The sequence below is a fragment of the Macrosteles quadrilineatus genome, unplaced genomic scaffold (assembly GCF_028750875.1).
Source record: "Macrosteles quadrilineatus isolate MER2022 unplaced genomic scaffold, UCM_ALF_1.0 Scaffold_1__1_contigs__length_201487025, whole genome shotgun sequence".
NCBI classification, from domain to species: domain Eukaryota; kingdom Metazoa; phylum Arthropoda; class Insecta; order Hemiptera; family Cicadellidae; genus Macrosteles; species Macrosteles quadrilineatus.
In genome coordinates, this window is record NW_026542594.1 from 26,745,367 (window position 1) to 26,772,568 (window position 27,202).

General features: G+C 35.5%; 1 protein-coding gene across 1 annotated transcript in view; it reads right to left on the reverse strand.

Moving 5' to 3' along the window:
• LOC128995475 (probable cytochrome P450 CYP44) overlaps nt 1-27,202 on the reverse strand; it is a 66,177-nt gene that overhangs the window by 24,184 nt on the left and 14,791 nt on the right. Inside the window, exons 7-9 of the mRNA XM_054420496.1 lie at nt 25,176-25,342; nt 16,798-16,876; nt 1,968-2,127 (exon numbers count right to left, since the gene is read on the reverse strand). Coding sequence (XP_054276471.1) covers nt 1,968-2,127; nt 16,798-16,876; nt 25,176-25,342 — 406 coding nt within the window. The remainder of the gene's footprint in view (nt 1-1,967; nt 2,128-16,797; nt 16,877-25,175; nt 25,343-27,202) is intronic.

A 27,202-nucleotide genomic window follows, 5' to 3' on the forward strand; every position in this document is an offset into this window, starting at 1 on the left:
AGCGACTGAGCCTGCGCACAGGCTTCCAGCCCATGTAGGCTTATTTCCTAAATGACTATATTTAACATAGCTTTCTCTGAAACCTTCCATCCTTTGTTATTATTATTAATAAGTTTACATGTATTTTTATAATTATTTATTTTATCCATGCAATAGTAAGTAAGGTGTTTGTTTCACTGGAAGATTATGTTTATATTTTATTCTGTTGAATATTTTTGGAAATAATGTATATTTTGATTTGATTTGATTTGATAAAATAATTTAAAATGCCATATTTTATTGTATTTTTAAACGTATATTTGTTATACTTTTGTAGTTTCATTACAATGATTCAAAGTTTTTCTTTGTTAATCCATAATTTTAGGAAGTGGTTTATTGGAAGGTTTTGTTTTATATTTGCAAGGTCAAAAACTAATTAACCAGGGTGTCTAGTATGCGGGGAAAACGGGAAAGTCAGGTACAGTATTAGTATTGAATTTCAAAATGGTCTTGAAAAGTTGGGATTTAGTCTTTATTTTTATATTAAAGTCGGGAAATTTCATGATTTTATCTCGATCGTACTAGACAACGATCACGTTTCCGTGACGGCGCAAAACGATGATGATGCCTACACGACCGCGGGAGATGTCCTTAAACCGCGACCGTGCTATTTATGCTATAATAGACGTCGTTTTCGAGACCGCGGGCAAAATGATCACGTCTTTTCTGCGATCGCGCAAGACGATAATGTCTACATGGCCGCTGAAGTTGTTCACAATTTTACCGCAATCGTCGACGACGATGACGTTCCGTGACCACGGCATTCAATGATGTTGTCTACACAGCCGCGGAAGATGTTCATGAGTTTGACGCGATTGCAGAAGACGGCACTAGCGATATAGTAATCATTTCGTTTGCAAGAGTGGTAGTGCTGGTAACAGCTGCCGAGTAGTCGTGGTCGACACCGAATCGAATACCGATAACCAATATCGAACGGCGATAACGCTCTAGCTGCAGATCGCAAAACCTTTCTTTGACAGTCTATATTACATATTTCATTTAAAATGTAGAATACAAAGTATATCCTTATAACATGTAGCTACAGTGTTTTGGATAGTAAATGCGGGCCTTATTATCCAATAAACGGTGGCATCGGCTGAGCGCGCACTCCGTTGCCACTTGATATAATTCTTCGTAGCTAAAAAAGTAATTCTTTTATCGAAATCCAACCAATACTACAGTTAAATTAGAACCTTTCCCTAAAACTTTCCCGCAGGTCTGATAAACCTGACCAAATAATAAGTGATTTGGCAACCGACTAACTTTTTTATGTTAGTATGAAAAAGTTTGAAGTTTGATCTGTGGTTGAATGGTTTTTATTTCAAATAAAAGAATAAAATTTAAATCATAAGCATCCTATGTTAATAGTCCAAGACTATGCAAAGTTTCAGGAATTTTGATCGGTTCTTACTATTAAAAATTACAATTTTATTAGAGCAGCGTCACTGCTCGATATGGTCGCGAGGCATGTTTGCCTCCAAGGTGACGTCACGATACCCCTCCCCGCACCGCCAGCAGCCGGGTACGATGCGCAGTAGCACACTTTATTTACTTCCACCATGGTTAAATGAGCCTCTGAAGATTATGCTACAATCCAAATTGTATATTCTACCCTATTAGCTTTTGATGCTACGACAGTTCATGTGACAAAACATGCTAGTTTACTTAAGGTTGTTCTTTGACTTTGGCTTGGTTAAAAAGGTGATGCATTCGACAAATGTCAGTGATTGACATTAGCACACTGTGTCAATAACTCAATAAAACTACAAACGTTAATTTTCACAAGGCTACTTTTTTATCAATAATCAAAGGAATGACTTACCCAATATACAAGTGAACCAATGAGTGGAAATGGTTTATAACAGTAATAATAGTACTACATTTACAATAATGATGGCAAGTATAATACACATGTAAGACATGCTGACCTGCACAGGTCCGAGTGCCAACCCCAAATGGTGTAAGGACGTAGGGGTGGGGGTTATCAGCCTTCTCACCTCGAAGCCATCTTTCAGGGCGAAATTGGTCAGGAGCAGAAAAATAATGAGGAGAGCGAAAGTGAACCCCCATGTTGATGCTGACACATGTCTGCAAAAAATATATGTTGGTCATTTAAGTCAAGGAGCGCCAACTTAAAAATAAAAACATTACCCAATGAGCATAAAAATGATTAAAAATTGTCAAAAGCTGTATTTCAATTGTTTTACAACAATTTAAAAACATTTTTATTTAAACTTCATATTAAGAAATTGTTATATAAGATTGAACAAATCTTTAAATAGTTTAACAATCAGTTTTGTTTTTTTTTATAGAAATTATTTTTTCTTATTTGTGTTTTGTTATACATAAAATAAACAGAATGAAACACATCATTCTGTCAAAATAATTTTTTACTCGTTTTTAACTATGCGGATGTATCTGCTACCCGTCCAAGTATGAGTTGAAAAGCAGCCGATATATCCGCCACCCGTCTTTGAAGATATGACCATGACAACGTTAGGCTATAAATAAAGAACAATATGTAAACAATTAAATGGAGATAACGTAGTGTTGAGCCCGAAACGTCGAGGGGGGAGCAACGATATAAACAACTCATGGATCGCTGGCTCAGTGTTGGCCGCGCGGTCGAGCTTCCCCCACCATCGACTGGCAGAAGCCGACGCAGCCCATACATTCACCATTATAAAACACACTTTTTATTTGCTGCTCTGTTGAAATTTATAAGGACAAAATATTGCTAACGCTTGTCAAACTCTTTTTACTAGTTAAATCTTTTATGTCTGTTTTGTTTCTAGCAGAAAATAGCCTATCTGAATTCTTTAAAACTACAAATTCACTAAACCTGTTTTGTAGATGTTTTTAGACAACTGATATTGCTAGTTCCAAATTGTACATGGTAAAATAATAAGTGATTACAAAGGAGAAATAGAAAGTACAATATTTGTAATTGAAATTCTATTTTATTAATCGAAAAATAGTACATAAACATTTAGAATAATGTTGCTAAGTTTTTGCCGCAGTGGTAACGTTATGTTTGACGTAAACGCGAAATCTTTTCTTTCAATGTTTAATGACAATGTATCTTACAAAATAGGTCATAAAAAATATGCCTATCACGTTAATGTCGAGCATAGATTTGCGGTAAAAACTGGACAAATGTAGTAGGGTTTTTAAGAGTTAAAATGTGATATTTTCTGCAAGAAAAGTAGAAGACATAAAGTTTAGAATAGTAAAAAGTGTTTGGCATGCATTAGCAATATTTTATATCTATATATTTAAACAGAGCAGCAACTTACAAAGGTGCGTTTTACAATGGTGAGTGTATGGGCAGCGTCGGCTACTGCCAGTAGATGGTGGGGGGCGCTAGACCGAAAACAGCGCCCGCAGTGCTACTGAGAGCGCAATCCATGGGGGGGAGTGTAGGAGAGGTGGGTGTTGCGCTGGAGAGGGGGGGCTTGGGAGAGGGGTAGGCGCGTGAGAGAGGGAGTAGTGCGGGAGAGAGCGCAGCCATGGAAAGAGCAGGAAAGTGGCGCCTTGGTACAGTACCGCGAAACATCTGCTTACTGCTCAAGCACCTGCCAGTCTGTCTGAAGGAAGGCGGATATACCCGCTTCCCATCCAGAACATCAAAAACCATAAGCGGATATATCCGCCACCCGTCCTTTATCGCCAAACACTTGGGCGGATATATCCGTCACCCGTCCGGGAAGGGTTATTAGTTGAAAATAAGGGGAAAGATGAATTAATCATATAACAGTTAACATTACTAAACTAATTGAGCAGAGCGAAGCGAAGCTCTTTGGGATCAACTTCAATGCAATATTAATCTCAATAAGGGCGGAACATATTTTAGCCAAACTTACCAAGGTTGTTTTGTCAAATGTTTGGATGGTTTAGACATAACCAATTTCAATTTTTTGTAATGCCTTATAATTTTAAAAGTAACTCAATTCTTTAAATTTTAACATTGACCTTATGGGTTGCCATGTTGGTTATAACAACGTAAATGTAAACAAAACAAAGAATCATAGCATATGTTAAAATCAAGCCACGACCTAAACACAGTATAAAGGAAAAAATTTGGATGATGACCACTGATCAAGTAATAGTTGGACATCAACGTATGTCTTTGTTAAAAGTAAGTAGAATCACTCAGTCTTGGCATATAGTGTATAATTTGTTGAGCTACATGCTACAAACAACATTTTGTGAACACTGTAGAAGCTTATTATATTGTGTTACATTAAGTTTTTTTTTTTTTTTTTTTTTTTTTTTTTTTAAAGAGGTTGGCGGCCTCTTTTGAACGAGTTTTTGAACGATGAATTGTTATTTCTATATAGTGCAAAATGAAGTGTTCTGTATGGCTTCAGCAATGACTTTTAAAACAAGCTTAATACTCGCACATATTAACATTTTGGAGGAATTGCAATTTTATCCTAAAACCTTGCATAACTACTTGAGGATGGAGGAGGAAACATATTTGGACCTGCAATCACGTTTTTCTCCTTTAATTAAAATACCCCCGCCGCAGCAAACCTGCCGACTAAGCGAATTTCCATTTGTCTGAATTGATTTTCAGGATCATCTTCAAATGGTCCAAAGTCGTTTGGTCCACAGTTTATATTGCCGTTCGTTTGGTCCAAAATCGTTTGGTCCAACAGTTAAAAACTCGTTCGTTTGGTCCAAAATCGTTTTATCCAATTTCATTTGGTCCAAAATCGTTTGGTCCAACAGTTAAAAACTCGTTCGTTTGGTCCAAAATCGTTTGGTCCAACAGTTAAAAACACGTTCGTTTGGTCCAAAATCGTTTGGTCCAAAAGTACAGGCCAAACTAGAAGTAAAATGTTGCATTGTAGAGTAAACTTATGAAATATACTGTGCGTTTATATTGCCGTTCATTTGGTCCAAAATCGTTTGGTCCAACAGTTGTAAAACAGTTCGTTTGGTCCAAAATCGTTTGGTCCAACACATTAATACGAGTTCGTTTGGTCCAAAGTATAAACTATTGCGTCCCTCACATTGAAGGCGTTCAAATATCCGCCGTCGTATACAATCTATATAATTAATACCCTACATGCAACTTTGTCGGTTGAACTCCTTCGCCATTTCTTAACCGATTTTATCCATTGACGTCTCATTGGAAAGAGCGTGTCGCGTAGATTTGCAAACTGGCCTTACATTTTCGAAAAAGCCCCTTGCGCTCTGCCCCAGTGGCTTTGAAAGTTCCCATGTTATCCTTATGGAGAACATAATTGTTTACATTTTGATCAGCTGTATAATTTAATTGCTGTTATTTATTTTCCAATTCAACGAAACGCATAGGTTACATTTACTGATTTGGTTGAAATTAAATATTTCCTACTTTAATTTACATTCGTACTTTATTCCAATGTAAAAAATCGAGAAAGCCTGGGCAATTTGATATATTTTACCAAAAAAGAAAAATGAATTGACAGGGTACTGTATTTCTTGAGCAATAATTGAAAGAACCGATTTTTTACCATGGAAACATAGGACACCACATAGTCATAGAACACCACCAAGTAGAAAAAATAGAGATTAAAAAAAACTATTTACTATCGTTATCATCCTAAATAATGAAGAGCACTTACAATATGAAGATTCCCACACACAATGAACAGGGATGTTAGCCAAAGTGTTACTATTTTGAATTACTTATATTGGGTGTTGGACAGTGAAAAGTCGTTTGGAAAATATATAACTAATTGCTTGAAGAATAGTAACATAAAAAGGAATAGAGCTTTATGATGATTGGCAAAGGAAAACACTCTAGGGCTGAATTAAACTGGTACGGCAAGGACATTAAATATATGTTTTCATAAAATTCAAGTGATTTTAAAATAATATGACTACATCCACGAAACATTAATAAAACTTTCACTGAAGGATTTGCATTATTCACATTTAAGGGAAACAAAAAACCATCTGAACGACATTTGGCCTTTCAATTCTGCATTTTTTTCAGGTAAATATAACTTACGTTATAACAGTAACTAGGTAGCCAAATTAATGCCAATTGAAGCAAATAAAATTATGACAGAGAGGTTATGCAGAAAATCAGGCAGTTCTTAAGTAATGTAAACAAAATGTCATCGCTATAAAAAATTACTGAAATTTGTAAACATACTAGTGACAACGGGTAGTACTATGCAGACTACATTATCATTGACGAAGGTCAACCTGGACCACCTAATGCGGCTATAAGTGGGAAAGATATGTAGAATACACTAAAAAACCAGATCAGCTTTTGAAAAATGATCAAATATTTACTAGAAATGTTGATTATATGTAACTGTTAGTCACGTAATCTATGAGCTGGGTCTTTTAAACTCATAGGAAATTATGACTTTTATTCGTTTTTAAATAAGTTAATTATTTGTTTTTAAATACTGTAACTACTTTACTTCTTTGCAATTGCTCGATTTCGAGCAACATGTACACTAGTAATAATATTAATACAATTTTTGCTTTAAACATGTTGACTTTCTATGTTTTTAACGTTAAAGACGCCATGTTTTGTTGTATTCAAACCACTAAAGCGTACATAAACAAACTTAAAGCTCAATAGTGTATCACACGGTTGGAAATCTTATAAATGAACAGTTTTTATCACATTTTGCGACCTTTTAATATACAGAGTGTATAGAAATTCAGTGGACCAACGTGTTTTAAATATTTATAATACACCTTAATTTGTATTGTTGTACCGGTACCTATTTACAATGGAGTGTTTACTATTGATCCTCCATCGTTGTTTATAATTCTTAATCAAAAGGTTAAAATAGAACATGAAAATTACATTAATTAGCCTACTCATACTTTCTGGACGTCCACAATTTCCTGGTAAAAATCTTGTCTTACAGAATTATATATAAGGATCTTATTTTCTTATTTTAAAATTGATGTTCTTCTGTATAATGTCATGTTTAGCAATATAACGTTGCATTACGAACAATTATATAATCTTAATATTACAGTAACTCTTTCAATCATTTCTTATTGCATTATGTTATATCTATTGTACTGGTTGGTGTCTGCCTTTTTGACTACTTTTGCCGATATTTTGTCTTATTATTCAAGACTGACAGATCATCACGAGATTATTGTTATACATGTGTATTTAATCATTGGACAATTTCCCATTATGTAATACGATACAGAATAATAAAAGTGCAGAAGGCTTTTACAGTCTATGAAAATGAATGTTAAATAGGCTACTTTTATTTATCATAGACATATCATTAAGGTACATCAATTATAGGACTACTCTTTGTGATATGCATAATTGTCTGAGACAAACATTCAGGCACGTTGCCCATATTTTGTTTAAATAATAGTGGTTTTCAGTTACTGGATTAAATTTTTAATAATTTTATGAATAAATGCATGATAAGTTATAGAAAGTTATTAATCCTAAATTTCAGTTTATTACAGACTTTTAGAGAGTTTACTTTGATGTATTAATTCAGCTTAGTGAAAGAATACACAATAGAGCCAATGAATGTTATTCAACTAAAGAAGTGTTGTACATGTTTACTGGCGCTACTCAGCAATAAAAATCATTGATCTCTCTAAGTTACTTACCCAGATGGTGACATTAAAAAGGCCCAAACTCCATACTATAAACAGTTTCTCAGGCCAGAGTCAATTTAAAGCGCTTGAATTGTGGCATTTATTAATTCGGCTTATATTTCTCGTAACCAACAGATTGTTCATCTGCAGAAGAAGTTCAGTGTGATTTAAATTTGACATTTAAATTCAACTGTGCAACATAAACATTGGTCTTCATTTCAACCCTTGCAATCGGTTAAACTGAGCTTTCTTTGCTGGAAATAGTTTATGATTGTTAATACCAAGTATTCTTGATGGAGGATATGATTGTAATGTAACTGGAATGTAGGCATTCTACCATTATTGGGATTGGAACGATTTAGAGACGGCATTTTAATACTGGCTTTAATAAAACCATTGGACAGCCCCAGACAATTATCCATACCGTGGTTAATAGTGTACTTAAGCCCAGGTAATTAATTATTTACTTATTATTACGGCTGTAACTTGACGTATGTATAGTCCGTGGCCTGGCAATCAAATAACAGTATTTTCATCACTCCTTAACGAAAGTAACTATTTTCGATAACATCTGACATCAATGAAAGTAGTCGTTTCCCAAGCTCTAATTTAGGGCGAGGGAAAATCGATCAGCTGATTTTCCCTCGCTCTAAATTTACTTTCCCTCGCTCTCAATTAGTTATCAATTTACTCACTACGTGCGCTAGTGTTTTGTTACGGTTTAATTTAATGATTTGAATCAGCTGTATGTATTGTTCAAAGTTGTTTTCCTATTTTATTTTCATGTTTAAACAAAATTTATTGAGAAATATACGTAGGTTTCCTTTTAGAATATTTTATTTTGATGTTCAATCAAATTAATTGAGAAATAAAATAGTTTTAATATTACTGAGGTCTGCTAATCGCTGTGTTTGTGTATTTTTGCGTCGTGATGAAAAGTATCGTTCATAACTCGTACCGAAAGTTATTATCCGGCACTTGCTCCATTATTCCCGTCCTCGGCTTCGCCTCGTACGTGAAAATGGCTCTCACGTACTCGGCTTCGCCTCGCACGTGAAATTTGGGTTCCCTGTGTTCGGCTTTGCCTCACACAAAAACTTGAGCACGCGACGGAAAATGCCACTTTCGGTCCTAGTAATGAAATATACTATTATATAGGATAGGCTACTGTTATCAACATTTGAAATTACTGAATTGTTACCAAATTACTGTTTCACAAAATGCAGATTCCATTTTTAGCCGAGCCATTAAAATGAGGATTTGCGAAATAATTATTAATTGGCTATTACAGAATAGTATTTAATGATATACAACTTTTCACATTTCATAAATTATATGTTAGTTTTGCTATGGTCAAATGTACAAATCCAAATGTTCTTTTCTTTTGGTCTGTATGTAGTAATTTGTTAGTATCATTGACTTTATATAAAGTCAATGCTAGAATACTGTAGATGGTTTGTTAAGACCTTAATATGCAAGCATTTTTGAAATCGTTTCCCCGTTTAACCAACTGTTCTAAAAAATAAAAAAAATAATATGGTGCAACACAAATAAATAAATCGATCACCTACCTATAACCTACACTTTACCTTCCTAATCTAACCTTACTTCAAAACACTTAATGTAGTCACGAATACTCATAAACCCCGACCTACCTTCCCCACATGCCTAAATTAGATCAGTGTTCAATCTGCGTTTTATTAATAAGTAGCTTACTGTATCGTCGATGTAGTTCAACATAATATAACCTGTGAGGTAATGTCGGATTAAATATCGATTTCGATGCGGTTCGATATATCGCTTATTAAATCCTTATTTCTAACATTGACTGTTTCTAATCAGCTGGCAACACAAATAGGTGCCCAAGAGTAAGTAGTCACTGCGATATGCTCCGCGCATTGAGAAAGTAGTTCCGTCTATTTTCGCAATTTGTAGTGAATTCCGCGCCTTAAAAAATGTTTTAACGGTATTTTCTTGTTTATTTAGATCATAGGAATGATTTAAAAACGTTTAAAAGAAAAGTCTAGAAAGTTCAGAAATACCTTATGATTCTCTTATTTACATTTTTCTTGTAAACAAAAAACTGTCATATGGCTACTTTAGTCCCATAAGCCTAATGTTAAAAATTGGAAATTTTAAGTTCGTTTTAAATTGCATTAGCATTATCTAATTGAAATTTGTTTGTTTAAAAACCATCTCACTATTAGTCTAAGTAATTTTGTTAAGTTTGGCTGAAATGCGTTCAGCCGTTATTAAGTGATGTTTCTCTATTTGTTGCATTGAAGTTGATCCCAAAGAGCTTCGCTCGCTCCGCTCAATAATAAACAGTTGCTAGGCAACGGTGAAAATAAAACAATTCTATTGCAATGCTGTGGATACTGTTTGTGTACTTAATATGCAAGCGGGCAGCTGATTTTGCGGCCCTAGGGATGTAAAAACCTGCTCGGTCCCCAAATGACGATTACAGCTGGCATGGCCAGCAAAACGTAACTTTCAGCCTCTAATTTACGTATGTAAAAAAGGTAATAACATCATAGTGTGGCGAAAAAAAAACATTTTCAAACAATAAAACAAATAAAAAAACTCAAAGCTTTTACTTACTTTTCAATGATAAAATCATACATAGTCAAACAATAATTTACAACATCTGGTCTAGTTAATATTACGGGTTGATTGAAAAGAAACATGTGAACTTGCTTCTAAAAAAAACATTGCTCACTTAGTATTGATTATAAAAATATTATAAAAACAAGGAACAAACCCCAAGTGAAAGTGTTACAATACATATTCTTGACCATTTAAGGTGCTTGCTAAATCTAGCACTCTATTAAACATGGTCTCAAATATGTATTAACTTACTTTCTCACGCTAACTGGCAATCACGACAATTGTACACATAACTTCTAACATAAATATTTCAATTGCAATTTGAAACCAAATACTGTTAAGTACCAACTGAAACCAACTACTGTACAGGTAGTTTATGTTCTACTGTTGGTCAGTCCTACAGTATGTTTCATCTAGGGTCCTACGCACGTGAATCGAGTAGTCAATATAAATCACAACAGGTAGCCTAGTAAACACAAAAATTTCGTAGTAAATATAATTTACTGACATCTTCAATAATTGAACAATGTTTTACAGAAATGAAATGTTCTAACATGACTTAACATTTGATGGCAAAACATAAACTTAAAATGATTGTATGTACTGTGAAACTCAACTATACGCAAGTGTTTTCTATGTATAGTAGTAAATTGCAAATTTAGTGATAACGCACATCCTTTATGGTAAGGGAAAACTACATTTTAAAGTTAAATATTATGTCTGCGAACAACGTTGGAATATAAGTATAAAATGCTTATTGCAGTTATACTCAAGCTTTGCGATTGCAATGGGTGGAGGACACAGTTTATTTTTTTTTTAATTTACAGTATTCTATAGTATTACACATCTACCATAGCCATAATGTTCTACCATTTTACCTAAACAATAGAGAAAAATAAATTATCAATTCGCAAAATATCACAAATTATTCATGAAATGAAAAACATATACATAACTGTAAACAATCCTACTTTGACAGTTCTCATTGTGAATCACAGTTTTTTGTTGCTGCTTAGTTCAAATTAGCTGTTTTCATAAATGGAAAAAATATATAGTGCTGCACCCTGTTGGTAAATCTTATAACTTTTTAATGCTTTTCCATATCATAGAACCAACTTTTTTAGTTGAAACAGCTGACTAAATTCTTTAATTCCCTTTAAATATGAATACTCATAAGGTTAACATGGGGAATTACAGAGCCACTGGGGCGGAGCCCGAAAGGATTTTTGAGATAAGAATATGCCTATATGTTAATCGGGAATGTAAGCTATCATCATGCCAAATTTCAGCCCAATCAGTCCAGTGGTTTATGCGTGATTGAACTTCAAACAAACAAACAAACAAACACACAAACTTTCACATTTATAATATTAATAATATATAGTAAGATAAGTCAAGATAAGATATAAATATTTAAAAATATAATATAATTTTTATAAAGGTACAACAATTACAAACCCTTTTCTTTTCAATAATTTATTCACGGTTCTCATGGGGAGTAAACATAACATTTTGGGAAGTTTTACAAATAGGATATATCTTCGATGAGAAATTAACTTTATATATTTGTATTATTAACTACATAATTGTTACAAATACCACGACAAACAAACAACAAACACAGATTGAATTTTAATATATAGATAAATTAAATAAACCATCTGTTTAACATTAAATGCAAACTCAAAGCAAAGTTAATATTTATCCACAAATCTAGGGAATTAAAACGCGTTGTTTTAAGATTGACTGGGGATAAAAAGTAAACATTACACAAACACATTATATATAAATAAATATATGTATATGTACGTGTATATAAATGCAAACATATCAATTATTTAGAAACGTAACACAAAACAACAAATAGGCCTCGGAAGGCAGGCGGTTGGGCTGACGACGTGACGGCGATTATTTGAACGCCTTCTATGTGAGGGACGCAATAGTTCATACTTTTGGACCAAACGAACTCGTATTAGAGTTTTGGAAAAACGACCCGATCGAATGGTCCACAGTGAAACGTACAGTCTATTTCATAAGTTTACTCCACAATGCACAATTGTAATTCTGGTTTTGCCTGTACTTTTGGACCAAACGATTTTGGACCAAACGAACTGTTTTACAACTTGTGGCCCAAACGAGTTTGGACCAAACGAACTGTTTTACAACTTGTGGACCAAACGATTTTGGACCAAACGAACTGTTTTACAACTTGTGGACCAAACGATTTTGGACCAAATGAAATACTCCCCAACTGGATGATAAAACGATTTTGGACCAAAAGGAACTGTTTTACAAGTGTTGGACCAAACGATTTTGGACCAAACGAACTGTTTTACAACTTGTGGACCAAACGATTTTGGACCAAATGAAATACTCCCGATTTTCAGTTAAATATATTTTAATAACATTAGGTTTAACGAGTACCTAGGTTTGCTGCTACAAGGAAACTAATAAAGTGTGTTTTTGAGTAAAATATTGATAGCTTAGTAAAAAATAAATTTGCCAAGTTTGATCAAAATATATCCATAAACAAGCAAACTACAACATTTGACAATACTCTTCATAAGAATAACATGGGAATTTTAAATTTACAATTTTTTAAATTTTCTTGGTTACTAATAATCAAACAAAAATACTTTTATATACTAAATTATTTTTTTTTTTAAGCTCTTTAAAAAGGTCTAAAGAGAAATTGGGAAATTTTGTGTTTTGAGGGTCAAAAGTGAGAAAAACCAATTTTTACCCCATAAAACCCCCCGTAAAGCCCCGTTCCCATGGTCCAATCATGCTGGTTCGCGAACTCATTCAAGTTTATCCCGCTTTACACCTTTAAACCAAATTTCATCAAAATCGGACAAAAATTACTCAAGTTATCGCGTTCACGGACGTATATATATACGTATATATATATATATATATATACATATATAAAAATTTGAACGAATGGTGTTTTTGGCCTCTGGGGACATCAAAATGAAAAAGTAAATCGGTCCCGGGTCTAGGTCTTACCGTGCCACCTACGGTAATAGCTACTTCCCTATAGGGAAATTCGCTAAAAAATGATACAAACACGCGGACAGCAATAACGCCCCACGAACGCCTAACAGCATCTCTTCTATTAGCAATGGGAAGAGGTCACTGGAGGACTTAAAATTTTCAACTATAATTTCCCCATAAGGACTGGATAAAATTATAGAAGAGAACTGAGCGACGGTACACACGCTCACTTCAAACTGACATCAGTTCAGTTTGTCAAGCCGAAATTATGAATTTAAATCAGTCCATCAGTTTACTTCTTTGATATGAGCTAACATCAATTTTACACACTGTCAGTTTGGTGTGTCAGTTCGATGTGAACACACCAAGCTGTGTGTAGGTTCCTTGTATAATTGTATATCACTGTATTTGTATTTAATGTCTTTACTCTTCAGTTACTGTACATCTATATAAATAAAAGGCAAAGCCCTCACTGACTGACTGACTGACTCACTCACTCACTCACTCACTCATCACTAATTCTCCCACTTCCCATTTACCTAGGAGGCTGAAATTTGGTACACTGATTCTTTAGGCATTAAATAGGAAAACTAAGTAGTTTCCCGTACAGGGAATTAGCGAATTTTCCATATAGGGAATAAGCTATTACCGTAGGTCTCATGGTAAGACCTGGACCTAGGACCGATTTAGTTTTTTGTTTTGAGGTCCCCAGAGGCCAAAAACACCATCCGTTCAAATTCATATATATATATATATGTCCGTTAGCGTGATATCCTACTAATATTATAAATGAGAAAGTTTGGATGTATGTATGGATGTATGTTTGTGACAAGTCAACGCGAAAAATACTGGTCAGATTGTGCTGAAATTTGGCATGATGATAGCTCACATTCCCGATTAACAAATAGGCATATTCTTATTTCAAAAATCCTTTCGGGCTCCGCCCCAGTCGCTCTGGAGTTTCCCATGTTAACCTTACTCATATTTAAATGGAGTTAATGAATCTTAACAGCTGTTTCAATTAAACAAGTTGGTTCAGTTCTATGATGTGCAATAGCATTAAAGTTACAATGATTACCAACAGGGTGCAGCATTATTATTTTTTTTTAAATTTATGACAACAGCTAATTTGCAACCAAAAGGTGAGTGAGCGTAGTGAACGAACTTCAACCTGGAGGCGAGTTAGCGTAGCGAACGAGCTAACCTGAAGGCAAGTGAGCGCAGCGAACGAGCTCTAACCTAAAAGTAAGTGAGCGTAGCGAACGAACTTCAACCAGGACGCGATTGATCCATGCGAACGAGCTCATCTTGAAAATTAAGAAGTTAAACGGGGCAAAGCTCGCGGGTACAGCTAGTAGAGCAATAAAGCATAGTACACTCAGCATTGCATTAAGCTGAGCATTGAATATAGTACTGTATACTTAATCTACCACAATTTTTGATCAGTCGGTGGATTGCAAAAATAAAATACTGTTTTGGAGATACCACACTGAATAATTTGTAATGACACATATAGTATATACAGTATCAATTAAATATTGCTAATTGGAATGTTTGGGGTGCAATGACTTGAAATAAAACACCATTTGGTGAATTAAATAAAACCCGGCCGACTACATGGTTACGGTTTGCTGGAATCTTGAGGACTGGTGAGCAAGGAAACTTTTGGATCGGCGGTTAAACGTGGAGGGAAAAGTGGCGTGATGGGTTGTAGCCAATCCGGGAGCTTTAGTCGCCTGATCGCAGTCAGGACACAAATGCAAAACATATTGCCAACGCTTTATAACACAAATCTAAATATCATAAAAATGGCAAAATTATGGTACATTATTGTATACACTACACTAATTTTAAAAGTCTTTGGATTACTGACTGAAATCATACATGTTTGTTTTTGGTTTGGTCATTAAAAAAGCAAATAAAAATGCCACATACTTGAAACGACGATCACTGATGTCACTGACACAAAGTAAGATGTTTACTGTGTGTAGGGCCTTAGAGACAGCACGATCACCTCACCATGTAAATATTTTTTAGCGAATTTCCCATATAGGGAATAAGCTATTACCGTAGTACTCATGGTAAGACCTAGACGCAGGACCGATTTTTTGTTTGTTTTGAGGTCCCCAGAGCCAAAAACACCATTCGTTCAAATTCACATGTATATATATATATATATATATATATATATATATATATATATTTATATATATATATATTTATATATATATATTTATATATATATAGTTATATATATATATATTTATTTATATATATATGTGTCCGTTAGTACAATAACTCGAGCAAAAATGATCCAATTTTGATGAAATTTGCTACAAACCAGTAAACCTACATTTATTTAAGTTCGGGAACCAGCATGATCGGACTATAGGAACGGGGGTTTACGGGGAGTTTTGGTAAAAATAGGTTTTTCCCATTTTTGACCCAAGAAACATAAAATTTAGCAATTTATTTCCAAACCATTTTGTAGAGCTTAAAAAAAAACAAATAATTTAGTATATTGAAGCGTTATTATGCGCCTAATGTTTACAGAGAAAATTCAAAAAAATTGTAAATTTAAAATTCCTATGTTATTCTCATGGAGAATAAGTCAACTGTTGTAGTTTGCTTGTTTATGAACATATTTTGATCAAATTTGGAAAATACATTCATTTGTTACTAACTATTAACATTTTACAAAAAAAAAACAGTTTTACACTCCCTGATGCAGCAAACCTAAGTACTTGTTAAACTAATTTTATTTAAATAGGTAGGGAATAAATGTTATATTTTTAAGTAGACATTTTAGTGTAAATTCAATCAGGCAAATGTAAATTCGCTTAGTCTGCAGGTTTGCTGCGGCGGGGGTATTTTCACAATACCATAGTTTAACAAACTCGTACAAAAAAACAGTATGTCAATTTCAATCTGTATGTAAAGGGTTTATAAAACTTGCAAGATGTACAATATTGACGGACGTTGGGGCTGTTGAGCAAAAACCCCCGAAAACCTTTTTTTCTTGGGAGGGGGGGGGGGGGGCCATGCTAAAAATCTCGCCCCGGGCGTCTATCACCCTCAGGGTGGCCATGAGCGTCCTGTTGTGTTGTCAAAATACTTAATATGGTGCAACAACATTATTGAACCGAAAAGAGTTACTTTGCCCTGTTCCTGACCGGCATAAATCAACTCAAATGAAATATTGTTCCCATGTTCCCACAAAAACAAAAATGTCGAAATAAAATGTATAAAATAGTTTAATTAATTCTCTTACAGTTACACCCAGTTAATTTGTTTCTAAAATACCGTATGTCCTAAAGCAACCTTTTTTTCTACCCATTTAAATTTTAATTAGATTCACTCTTTCCCTGAAGAATTTTCCAAGTAGTCTTACATTTTGTTGGAACTTTTGTAACTATTTTTCTGGATTAAAATTATTAATCCGTTTAAACTATAAGCTAGCTTTTTACTATCCAAAATTTGTTTACCATTTATGATGTAGATCCATGGTCTATATTTAAAAAGATAGTTTGATTACACAAGTAGTTTGTTGAATTTATTTACCTGTGCTGGTATATGGTAGTTGGATAAAACGTGATCATTTTGAAGTATTCTGGAAATTTCAGTCCCATTTGGATACATTCTGAAAAAATTAAATAGATTTTTTCTTATTCAATTTTAGTGAATTTTTGATAAAGCTCAGTATACACACAATTAATTATTATGTGCAATTTAGAAACCGATACTTTTTATCAATAGGCATAGTTTGAGTTTGATTGTGTAGCAAACTTATTAGGTACTGTTTATTGTGCTATACTTTGGGTTAAGCCACAGAGAGGTAGGCACATAATATGAAACATTAATGGTATACCTAAGTGGTGGTGTCTAGTACTACTGCTGGTGGCTAGGGCAAAGTCCTATACCGCCCCTTCGCCTTTATGTACTACAACTCTCACGGTGGAGGAAGACCCTGTGCCCTGTGCGATGCGAGTTTCTGCACCGTGCTCTCAAAGTCAAAGTCCTTTATTAATCCAGATTAACAATACATTGCATTGGCCAAGTCAAGAGATTACATTTATTATGAAATTAATTAACTACTAAATACATTATATACAAATTGTTTTCTTTTATGTTTAATAATAAGGTTAAAGACTACCAGGCAAATTCCCGGACGCTGTAGCAGACCTTATTTATCAACATGGACTTAACTAATTTCCTGAATTTTCCGATGTCCTGTTCGACTTTCAAAGGGAGAGGGAGGTCATTAAAAAGTTTTACTGCATTGAAGTGGAAATTTTTCTGAAAGAAAGTGGTTGAGTGTCATGGTACTGAAAGATTGAAATTGTTGCGGAGACGATAACTATGGATACTTGGAGAGCTATATGATGATTGGGTTTTCTTGATAATTGATAATGTTTCTAAAATGTAAATGGAAGGGAAAGTTAGAACTTTATGTGATCTGAAGACATCTTTGCAGGATTGACGACGGTGAAGAGAAAAAACAGTTCGGAGAGCCTTTTTTTGAAGCCTGAATATGAACTGAGTCCTTTGGCTTTCACACCCCCAGACAGGTACAGCATATGTCAGATAAGGATAAACAAGTCCATAGTAGGCTGTCAAGAGGACCTCAGACGAAACGGTGTGTTTAAGAGTGCGGAGCATGAAAATCCCTACAGATATCTTGTTTGAAACGTGATTGATATGCTTGTGAAATTTGAGGTTCTCGTCAAGAATTAAACCAAGGAACTTTACATCTAGGGAGGGGCAAATAGTGGTATCATCAAGAAGGTGTATGTCAGTGGATGTGTGATGCTGAGAAATGCTAAATTGAAGGAGTGTAGTTTTGTTGGCATTCAAGATTTCATTATCCTCACACCACTGAAGCAGGCAGTTGGATTCAAGAAATAAGGTCTGTTCTAAGGCCTGAATACTGGGATTTGAAATGATGATAGAAGTGTCATCGACAAAAAGGCATAGGTTTGCAAGATTCAAGCTGGATGGAACATCATTTATGAAGATGAGGAAGAGAATCGGACCCAAGACGGAACCCTGGAGCACACCTCTCCTGACTGGGACTTCTGAAGAGGAATGGTTCTGCAAGTAGCCACTTTTATTTACAGCTGGTATCATATCAAACTGTCGCCTGTCTTTCAGGTACGAAGAAAAGCAAGCATGAGCTACTCCTCTGATGCCCAGATCATTCGTTTTTTTCAATAGTATATCATGGTTCACGAGGTCAAATGCTTTGCTAAAATCTAAGAACATCCCTGCTACTTTCTGAGGTGAATCCATATCCCTCACCACTCTGTTTATGAGACCAAGCATGGCACTAGTTGTCGATCTGTTTTTTACAAATCCGTTCTGGTTTTCATATAGGATGTTTTGGGACTCTAGGAAACTCCATAATCTATTAACATTAACCACTGGTTTCTCAAATACTTTACTAAAGGTTGATATTAAATTCAAAGGCAGATTTTGCTTGACTAGCGTTCAATTTATTCATGTTGAAGCCTTCCGGAATTGGTAATCAATTATAACAGGTTACGTACCTTGACGTCCACAATTCTATAGTCAACGGATACCGACTAAGGAATTGTGGACGTCAAGGTACGTAACCTGTTATAATTGATTACCAATTCCGGAAGGCTTCAACATGAATAAATTGATATTAAACTAATAGGCCTGTAGTTATTGCAGCTGGCTTTGTCCCCTTTCTTGAAAACGGGTCTTACCATTGACAGTTTTAGATTGGAAGGGAATTTTCCCTCAACGAAGGAGCAGTTAATCATGTGACAGAGTGGTAATGAGATCAGACCTGAAATGGTTTTCAGTAGTTTCGGAGATATTTCATCAACTCCTGAGGATCTTTTATTCTTTAGCTCACTGATAATGCTTTTGATTTCTTCTTCAGTCACTGGTTTCAAGAAAAATTACGATATTATATTTCTATTGTTTGAATTGCAGGAGTTAGGAGGATTTCTCGCACCTTTGTTTTTATAGCTACCAACTTCAGCAAAAAAACTGTTACGCTCCTTTCACACTATACGTTTTCGCTCGTACGAGTGTTAATCGTGCGGGCAGACGGTCGTGGGTCTGTTGCTTTCACACTATACGATTTGTAATCGTACGAGTAAAAAATCAAAACCCCCCACTCCACCAGTACAGAGTTCATTGATACTTCAGTGGAAAGTTTTGTGGAGTATGGATCGGGAGCAAATTATTGCTGCGCTAATTATTTACAGACGCAGGAAAAGAAATAAACGCGGCCGTCTGCACTGGGTACATCCCATAAATATAAAACGTGAGGAAGTGGATGTGGGTGTTTAATACATTATTCGAAGATTTGAGGAACGATGAAGCCAAGTTGTTTAACTATTTTCGTATGTCGAAAGAATTGTTCGACGAATTGAAAAATCTGGATTCAATGCGAAGCACACTTCTTCCCAGGCTTTTCTTGTAGCAATTCTATCTTTGTAAACGTCCAATGTTTTGTCCCATAAAAAAACTTTTGATTCAACAGGTGAAATTAAAACTTCAGGGTCTATTGCATCCATTTGAATTATATTAAGACAACTGAAACTAATTACAGCAACTGAATAATACTATACAGTGCGCACAGGTAATTAAACTCAACAACCAAACAAAAACTGAAAAACGAAATAAAAACTATATAGCAAAAACGCTGCGAACTGCACTCGGGCTCCCGCACGACTAACAACCGTGTAGTGTGAAAAGGGCCATATGGTCACATGGTCCACTATCAGTAGACACGACTATTACTCGTACGGGAGTCGGATACCAACCGTGTGCACCTACGGTCGCTACGCGGGTGAAAATCGTACACGGTTTGTAATCGTATAATGTGAAAGGGGCCATAAGCTCCAATGCGATACAACAAATACGATTAATAACCGCACGAGCGAAAACGTATAGTGTGAAAGGAGCGTTAAATCTGTTGCACACTTCATTGGGATTAGTAATGGTTACACCACTGTTATCCTTAATATAAATACTATCCATTGCCTTCTTTTAGCGAATTTCCCTATAGGGAAGGAGCTATTACCGTAGGAGTCACGGTAAGACCTAGACCCGGGACCGATTTACTTTTTCATTTTGATGTCCCCAGAGGCCAAAAACACCATTCGTTCAAATTTTTATATATGTATATATATATATGTATATATATATATATACTTATATATATATATATATATATATATATATATATATATATATATATATATACGTCCGTGAACGCGATAACTTGAGTAATTTTTGTCCGATTTTGATGAAATTTGGTTTAAAGGTGTAAAGCGGGATAAACTTGAATGAATTCGCGAACCAGCACGATCGGACCATGGGAACGGGGCTTTACGGGGGGTTTTATGGGGTAAAAATTGGTTTTTCTCACTTTTGACCCTCAAAACACAAAATTTCCCAATTTCTCTTTAGACCTTTTTAAAGAGCTTAAAAAAACAAATAATTTAGTATATAAAAGTATTTTTGTTCGATTATTAGTAACAGAGAAAATTGAAAAAATTCTAAATTTAAAATTCCCATGTTATTGTTATGGAGAATATTGTCAAATGTTGTAGTTTGCTTGTTTATGGATATATTTCGATCAAACTTGGCAAATTTATTTATTTTGTACTAAGCTATCAACATTTTATTCAAAAACACACTTTATTAGTTTCCTTGTAGCAGCAAACCTAGGTACTCGTTAAACCTAATGTTATTAAAATATGTTTAACTGAAAATCAATTCGGACAAATGGAAATTCGCTTAGTCGGCAGGTTTGCTGCGGCGGGGGTATTTTCTTGGTCTGTTTTCATTTACTATTTTCCAAATACCTTTAGTTTTACCGTCTGATTCTTCAATCTCGTCAAATACCATTTTCGTCTTTAATTCTCTAATTAGTTTTCTAAATTCATTTTTTAAACTCAGATAGTATTGTCTTAGAACGTTATCAGAGTTGAGGTGCTTTGTCTTCTCATAGTAGACATTGCTCTTTTAGCTTTAAAAATTCAGCTAAAAATAAAATTTGTCTTTTGTTTTTTGAATCGAGCTTTATAATTATTTTTGGAAATGAAATGTCAAAATGATAACTTAATGTACTATTGAAAGCATTAAACTTACTATCAATATTCCCAGCTTCGTACAGATCTCCCCAGTTCTCTAGCTGAAGGCAGTGTTTAAAGGTCTCTATATTGGTGGAATTAACACTCCTTAAAGTGGAACTTAAAGTGTACATAAATTTCGCTCCTGAACGATCAGTAGGCAAGTTAGTGTTGATCAAAATTGATTGAGCATAGTGGTCGGACAGACAAGATTTTATGACATCGCTCCTGAGGTTTTCATTATCGTTTGAGAATATGAGGTCGATCAATGTACATGAGCCCAAAGCTTCCCGTGTATAGGAGTGGACCACATTTAGGAGACCAAACGATGACATAGTGGCAGTTAATTTCCTACTATCAAAACTGTCAGTAGATATGTCAGTGTTAAAATCCCCTAGCACATAAGTTCTAGAGTGAGAGGCTGAATACTTATCTAAGAGGTCATTTATACAATCCAAGAACGTGTGTCTATTTTGCCTGAGGGTGGCCTGTAACCTGCCACCATTAATAACCTCTCATTCTCATCTACATTGCTGTTAATTCACTTTCACCTTCGATACAGAACTCTGTGGCATCGAGTGGGTCGAATTTTATTTTGGGGCGACACCAAATCGAAACTCCACCACCATTCGTATTAGACCTACAGTACACATTAGCATAGAGAAACCCCTTTATTATAAGAAGAGCCCTCTCCACTCAGGCTCTTCCTTCACAAGTATATATCCGGCAAAGCATAATACAGCTGAATCACACGGTCGTCCCATAAGCGTTTTTCCTCTGTTGTACCTTCCTTCTCTGTGGTTGAGCCAAAGCCAAGGAAGATAAAATAAATATATATATATTTTAATTTCTATTGTAATTTAGACAAATTACAGATCTACAAGGGTATTCAAAAATATGGACCCAGTTTTGGGACTTTGTATCTTGGAAAAGTTAAATCCAAAACAAATAACTTTTACACCATTAAAAAGAGAAAATTTCAAAGTCTTATTAACTGGGACAGGTGGCGTCGTCCTGTAATCCAGCTACTAGGAGGTTACGAATTGTGGATATTTATATGCATGCTCTGTGGATGCGATACTCCCTGGTGTGGATTAACGTCTGCACGAGTGGGTACTACGACTATCCGCAGTACTATTCTGAAAATTATACTAATTCGTATATACCAAGGCAAAAATGTGGTTCGGATTCGACTATAAACTGTAGGTTCCATAGTTGCCATTAGCTGTATGAGCTATTAATAATTAACAGCTGTGTCTAAGGAATAAGTCGGCCTTAGTCACTAACAAGACTACAAGATCGCGCCACTCATCTCCATTCATACTTGGCTCTAAATACCTACTTTGTATAGTTGCCATTTCATTGAAAAGAATTAAAGTATAAAGTATAAAGTATACACTGATTACAAATGGTCAATATGTGTCTCCCTGTGCTGCACGGCAAACATCTAAGCGAAGGCCGAATTCGTCCCACACATGTGACAGCATCTTTTGTGTTACTCATTGCACATCTGCAGTGATACGGTTCCGCAATTCAGCCAATGTTGTGGGAAGAGGTAGGACGTAAACTGCTTCTTTGACAAAACCACAAAAGAAGAAGTCACAAGGGATGAGATCAGGAGATCTTGGTGGCCAGAAGTGCAAAGCCAGATCTTGATCTCCCTTGCGACCTATCCACCGCTAAAATTGACGGACCTCTAGATACCAATGGGGAGGAGCTCCATATCCTGTTGGAAAATGAATTACTCTGTATCTTCCATGAGTTGAGATAAAAGCCATTCTTCCAGCCTGTCCAGGTATGCTATCCACTTACAGTTCTTTCAACACAAAAATGGTCCTACACGTTTACCTTATCCGAGCCTCTATCGTGTTCCAATGTTGCACGTGTATTTTGCAGTCCTACGAGGGTTGTTTTTTAAGTAAGGGCCGGTTGCGTGTATAGTCCCGTAGTTCGCGCGGATGCCGCAACAATCCACCGCGCCACTTGCCGACATCCTTCCGGTTCACACTGATGCCAGTTGCAGCTTTGTAGCTGACGTGTACGCATTGCTGTGCTACTTTATAACGTTTACGATTATTGAATCGCCCGCCACGTGTGAGATACGGTCAGTGATACGTTTTTTGACCGCTAGAAGCCTATCAGCTGCAGAAATTCATCGTCAGTTAACAGAAGTTTATGGCTTGAATGCAATGAGTGAAGGTAAAGTTCGACAATGGGTTAGAGAGTTTAAAAATGGCCGTCAAAACGTCCATGACGAAGAACGCTCAGGCCGGCCCTCTGTGATCACTGATGATTTGGTGGCTGCAGTCGAAACAAAGGTTCGTGAGGACAGAAGATTCACAATTTCCACTCTTTCTTTGCAATTTCCACAAGTTTCAAGATCTGTTTTGTACAAAATTGTGTCTGAAAAGCTAAACTTTAAGAAATTGTGTTCTCGGTGGGTACCCAGACTCCTCACAGAGGACCACAAAGTGAAGAGATTTGCCACTTCATTGGACTTTTTGACTCGTTACGACGAAGAAGGGGATGACATGTTGAGTCAAATTGTCACTGGAGATGAAACGTGGGTATCTCATATCACTCCCGAAAGCATGCGACAATCAATGGAATGGCGACACACAACCTCACCCGTCAATGTCAAAGCCAAACAGACTCTGTCAAAGCGCAAGATTATGGCAACTGTGTTCTGGGACCGGCGCGGTGTTTGCTAGTGGACTTTATGCCACGAGGAACGACGATCAACTCAGATGCCTACTGTGCAACTCTAAAGAAGCTCCGCAGAGCAATTCAAAACAAACGGCGCGGCATGCTGACAAAAGGAGTTTTGCTTCTGCACGATAACGCTAGGCCTCACAACTCTCAAAAGACTCGGGATTTGATTGATTCTTTTGGCTGGGAAGTTTTGGACCATGCACCATACAGCCCCGACCTTGCTCCTAGCGATTTTCACCTTTTCCGGTACCTGAAACACCATCTTGGCGGGCAGCGCTTCAATGACGACAATGAAGTGAAAGCGGCCGTGAACTCTTGGCTGTCGGAGCAGGCGGCCAAATTCTTTGAAGAGGGAATTAAAAACTTAGTTGTGCGTTGTGACAAGTGCTTAAATAAACAAGGCAATTATATAGAAAAATAGGTAAAAGTGTGTAGAATCTGAAAATAAAAATTATTTTACAAAATTATTTGTATCTTTTTGTTAAAATAAAAACGGTCCTTACTTAAAAAACAACCCTCGTAAGATGCATACATTTTGCCTATTAACTTTCCCACTGAGATGGAACGACGTAGCTTTATTGCTGAAAACAAGGCGCCCTTGAAACGCATCTTCCTTCATAATTTCTAACATTCCATTACAAAATTTAACACGCTTGTCTTTGTCATTAGGAAAGAGAATCTGGACAAGTTGTATTCTGTAGTGTTTGTAGAGCAAACTTTGTCTCACAGATCGCTATACAGCCGATTGGCGATTAGGGTATTGCATGGTCTCTACTAGTTTAAGCAGTGGATTTTTTCGGACTGCGAACGAAACTGTCTTCTATTTGTCGGATAATGTCCTCTGACACACGTGGGCGATCTGTTGGTTTTCTTTTACTCACTTTTTACTCAACCTTTTAAGCCGTTAATATAAAACTATGGTAAAAAAAATTGAAATTTCCTCTTTTTAATTGTGTAAGGTTTATGTCTGCCCAATTATTCTTTTTGAGATACAAGTCATGACGTTGGGGCCATTATTTTTAAATAGCCTTGTATTTCAAAATGAATTATTAAGAATGAATGAATAAATACAAATCTTTATATTAAATGTCCTTAATAACTTAATTCATTTACCTGAAGGTTTCTTTGATTACAGCCTTTATATAGTTGAACTGGCTAAGATGGTCAGATGTTATTACTTCATCTTTTCCCATTACTTGTTGAATCTCTCTGTATGCTTTATCTTGAACAACAGGATTGGTTGCTAGACTGTACAGGTTGTGCAGAACAGTTGGTACAGTCTGTAACAAATGAAACATTTTACATCAAGTGAGCAAAGAGAAGTTAACCTTGTGAGTGACTTTCTTGAAGGTAGAGCTTAGTTTTAATCCCTTAATTCTTGCTCATAAATCTTAACATTTAACACAATTATTGTTACAATCATACAACAAAGATGAAACAATACCCCCGCCGCAGCAAACCTGACGACTAAGCGAATTTCCATTTGCCTGATTGGATTTACACTAAAATCTAGAGCAACAACAAGTGCCAGGGGTGCTAAGAAGGGGGGAGCATGGCATAGCGCAGTCTGCGCCATCAAGATTTTTGGGGAGCATGATTTTTTGGGCGGGATTTTGGTTTTTTTGTAAGGGATTTTATACCAGCAAAAATTGAGAGGAAATTTACAAAAATAAATTGTTAGAATCATACGCAACAGTAAAAAGTACTGTTTATTTATTTAACCATTTATAATCAGGATTACCAACGCTATATATTAAGTTTGCCGTTTAGACCAACGCCGGAATTTTCCTGTCAATCCGTAAATGTTTTGCTCTGGTTAAGATGGCTGGTAGGCATTTCTTTTAAAGTATGTATTTCGCATACTATTCGTCGGATTGGGATAAACTTTTTTGTTTGAAAGATGACTTTACATGCTACTGTATCTTTCTTTAGCTTACACACTTGTTTGTATGTTTAGTACATTTTTTTAATTTTGCAAAAACCCGTATTTTTAATATTTTTATGTTATTTTTGTTAATATTGTTTAATTGGTCAAATATACCAGAAACAACCTTTGAAAAAAGTTGTAGAACGTTTTAAGAGTTCTACAAAAATACCATATTTTATATGACTTACTTAAAAGATAAATTCAAGAAACGAGATAAAGCTCACAAAAACACCTAATTTGGCGCAAAAATGGCAATTAGTCCGACATCTAGGGCTGTATGTAAGTCATATATAGAAAGTTTGACCATTTAATGTCGATGTAGGTAAATAACTTCTTGATCAGCATTGTACGTGTTATTAAATTTACGGAAAGTAAATAAAACAAACGTCTTATAAGTATAACACTTCAAACATATTTATGCTTATACTGTTACTCACAAGACGGTTAATATACAAAAAAGATGGTAAGTGGTGATCGATTTTGATTGGACACTCCAATCATCATCAGACCCAATAGGCGAATGACAAGAATCTTGAATGGCGTCCCTACTTATATGGAGGATAGTCTAGGTATTTTAAAGAATTGTAAGAAAGGATATGTAATGAATGCTTGGAAAGAACTGTATATTTATAAGAGAAAATGTAAAAATAGAAATAAGTTGATTAATGAACAAGTAAATTTCGATTCCAGTTGTACTTATAAAAATGTATTGGCCGGAGCTTCCGGTAGCCAATAGGGTATAAGACTAAGGGTATAAGTAGGGACGCCATTCAAGATTCTTGTCATTCGCCTATTGGGTCTGATGTTGATTGGAGTGTCCAATAGAAATCGATCACCACTTACCATCTTTTTTGTATATTTACCATCTTGTGAGTAACAGTATAAGCGTAAATATATGTTTTAAGTGTTATAAGACGTTTCTTTTATTTACTTTCCGTCGATGTAGGTGTCTAAAGAAGTATTTTCAACTCGGTTGTTACGTCTGCACACCCACTGCATTTTCCGGTTATGACGTCATCAAAATGGCGGATAGGGCTATATATTTTTTTTTCTCCTAGTACGCTAGGCACGAGCACGGAATTGTTTTTCACATTACTTCAGGCTAGACCTATGGTTACGGCATTATAGGATATTATTATCCAAGAAGTTGTAACTTTTAAGAATCACCAATAAAAATTCACTACAAATTGCCGTTTGCTCTCTCTTCACGTAG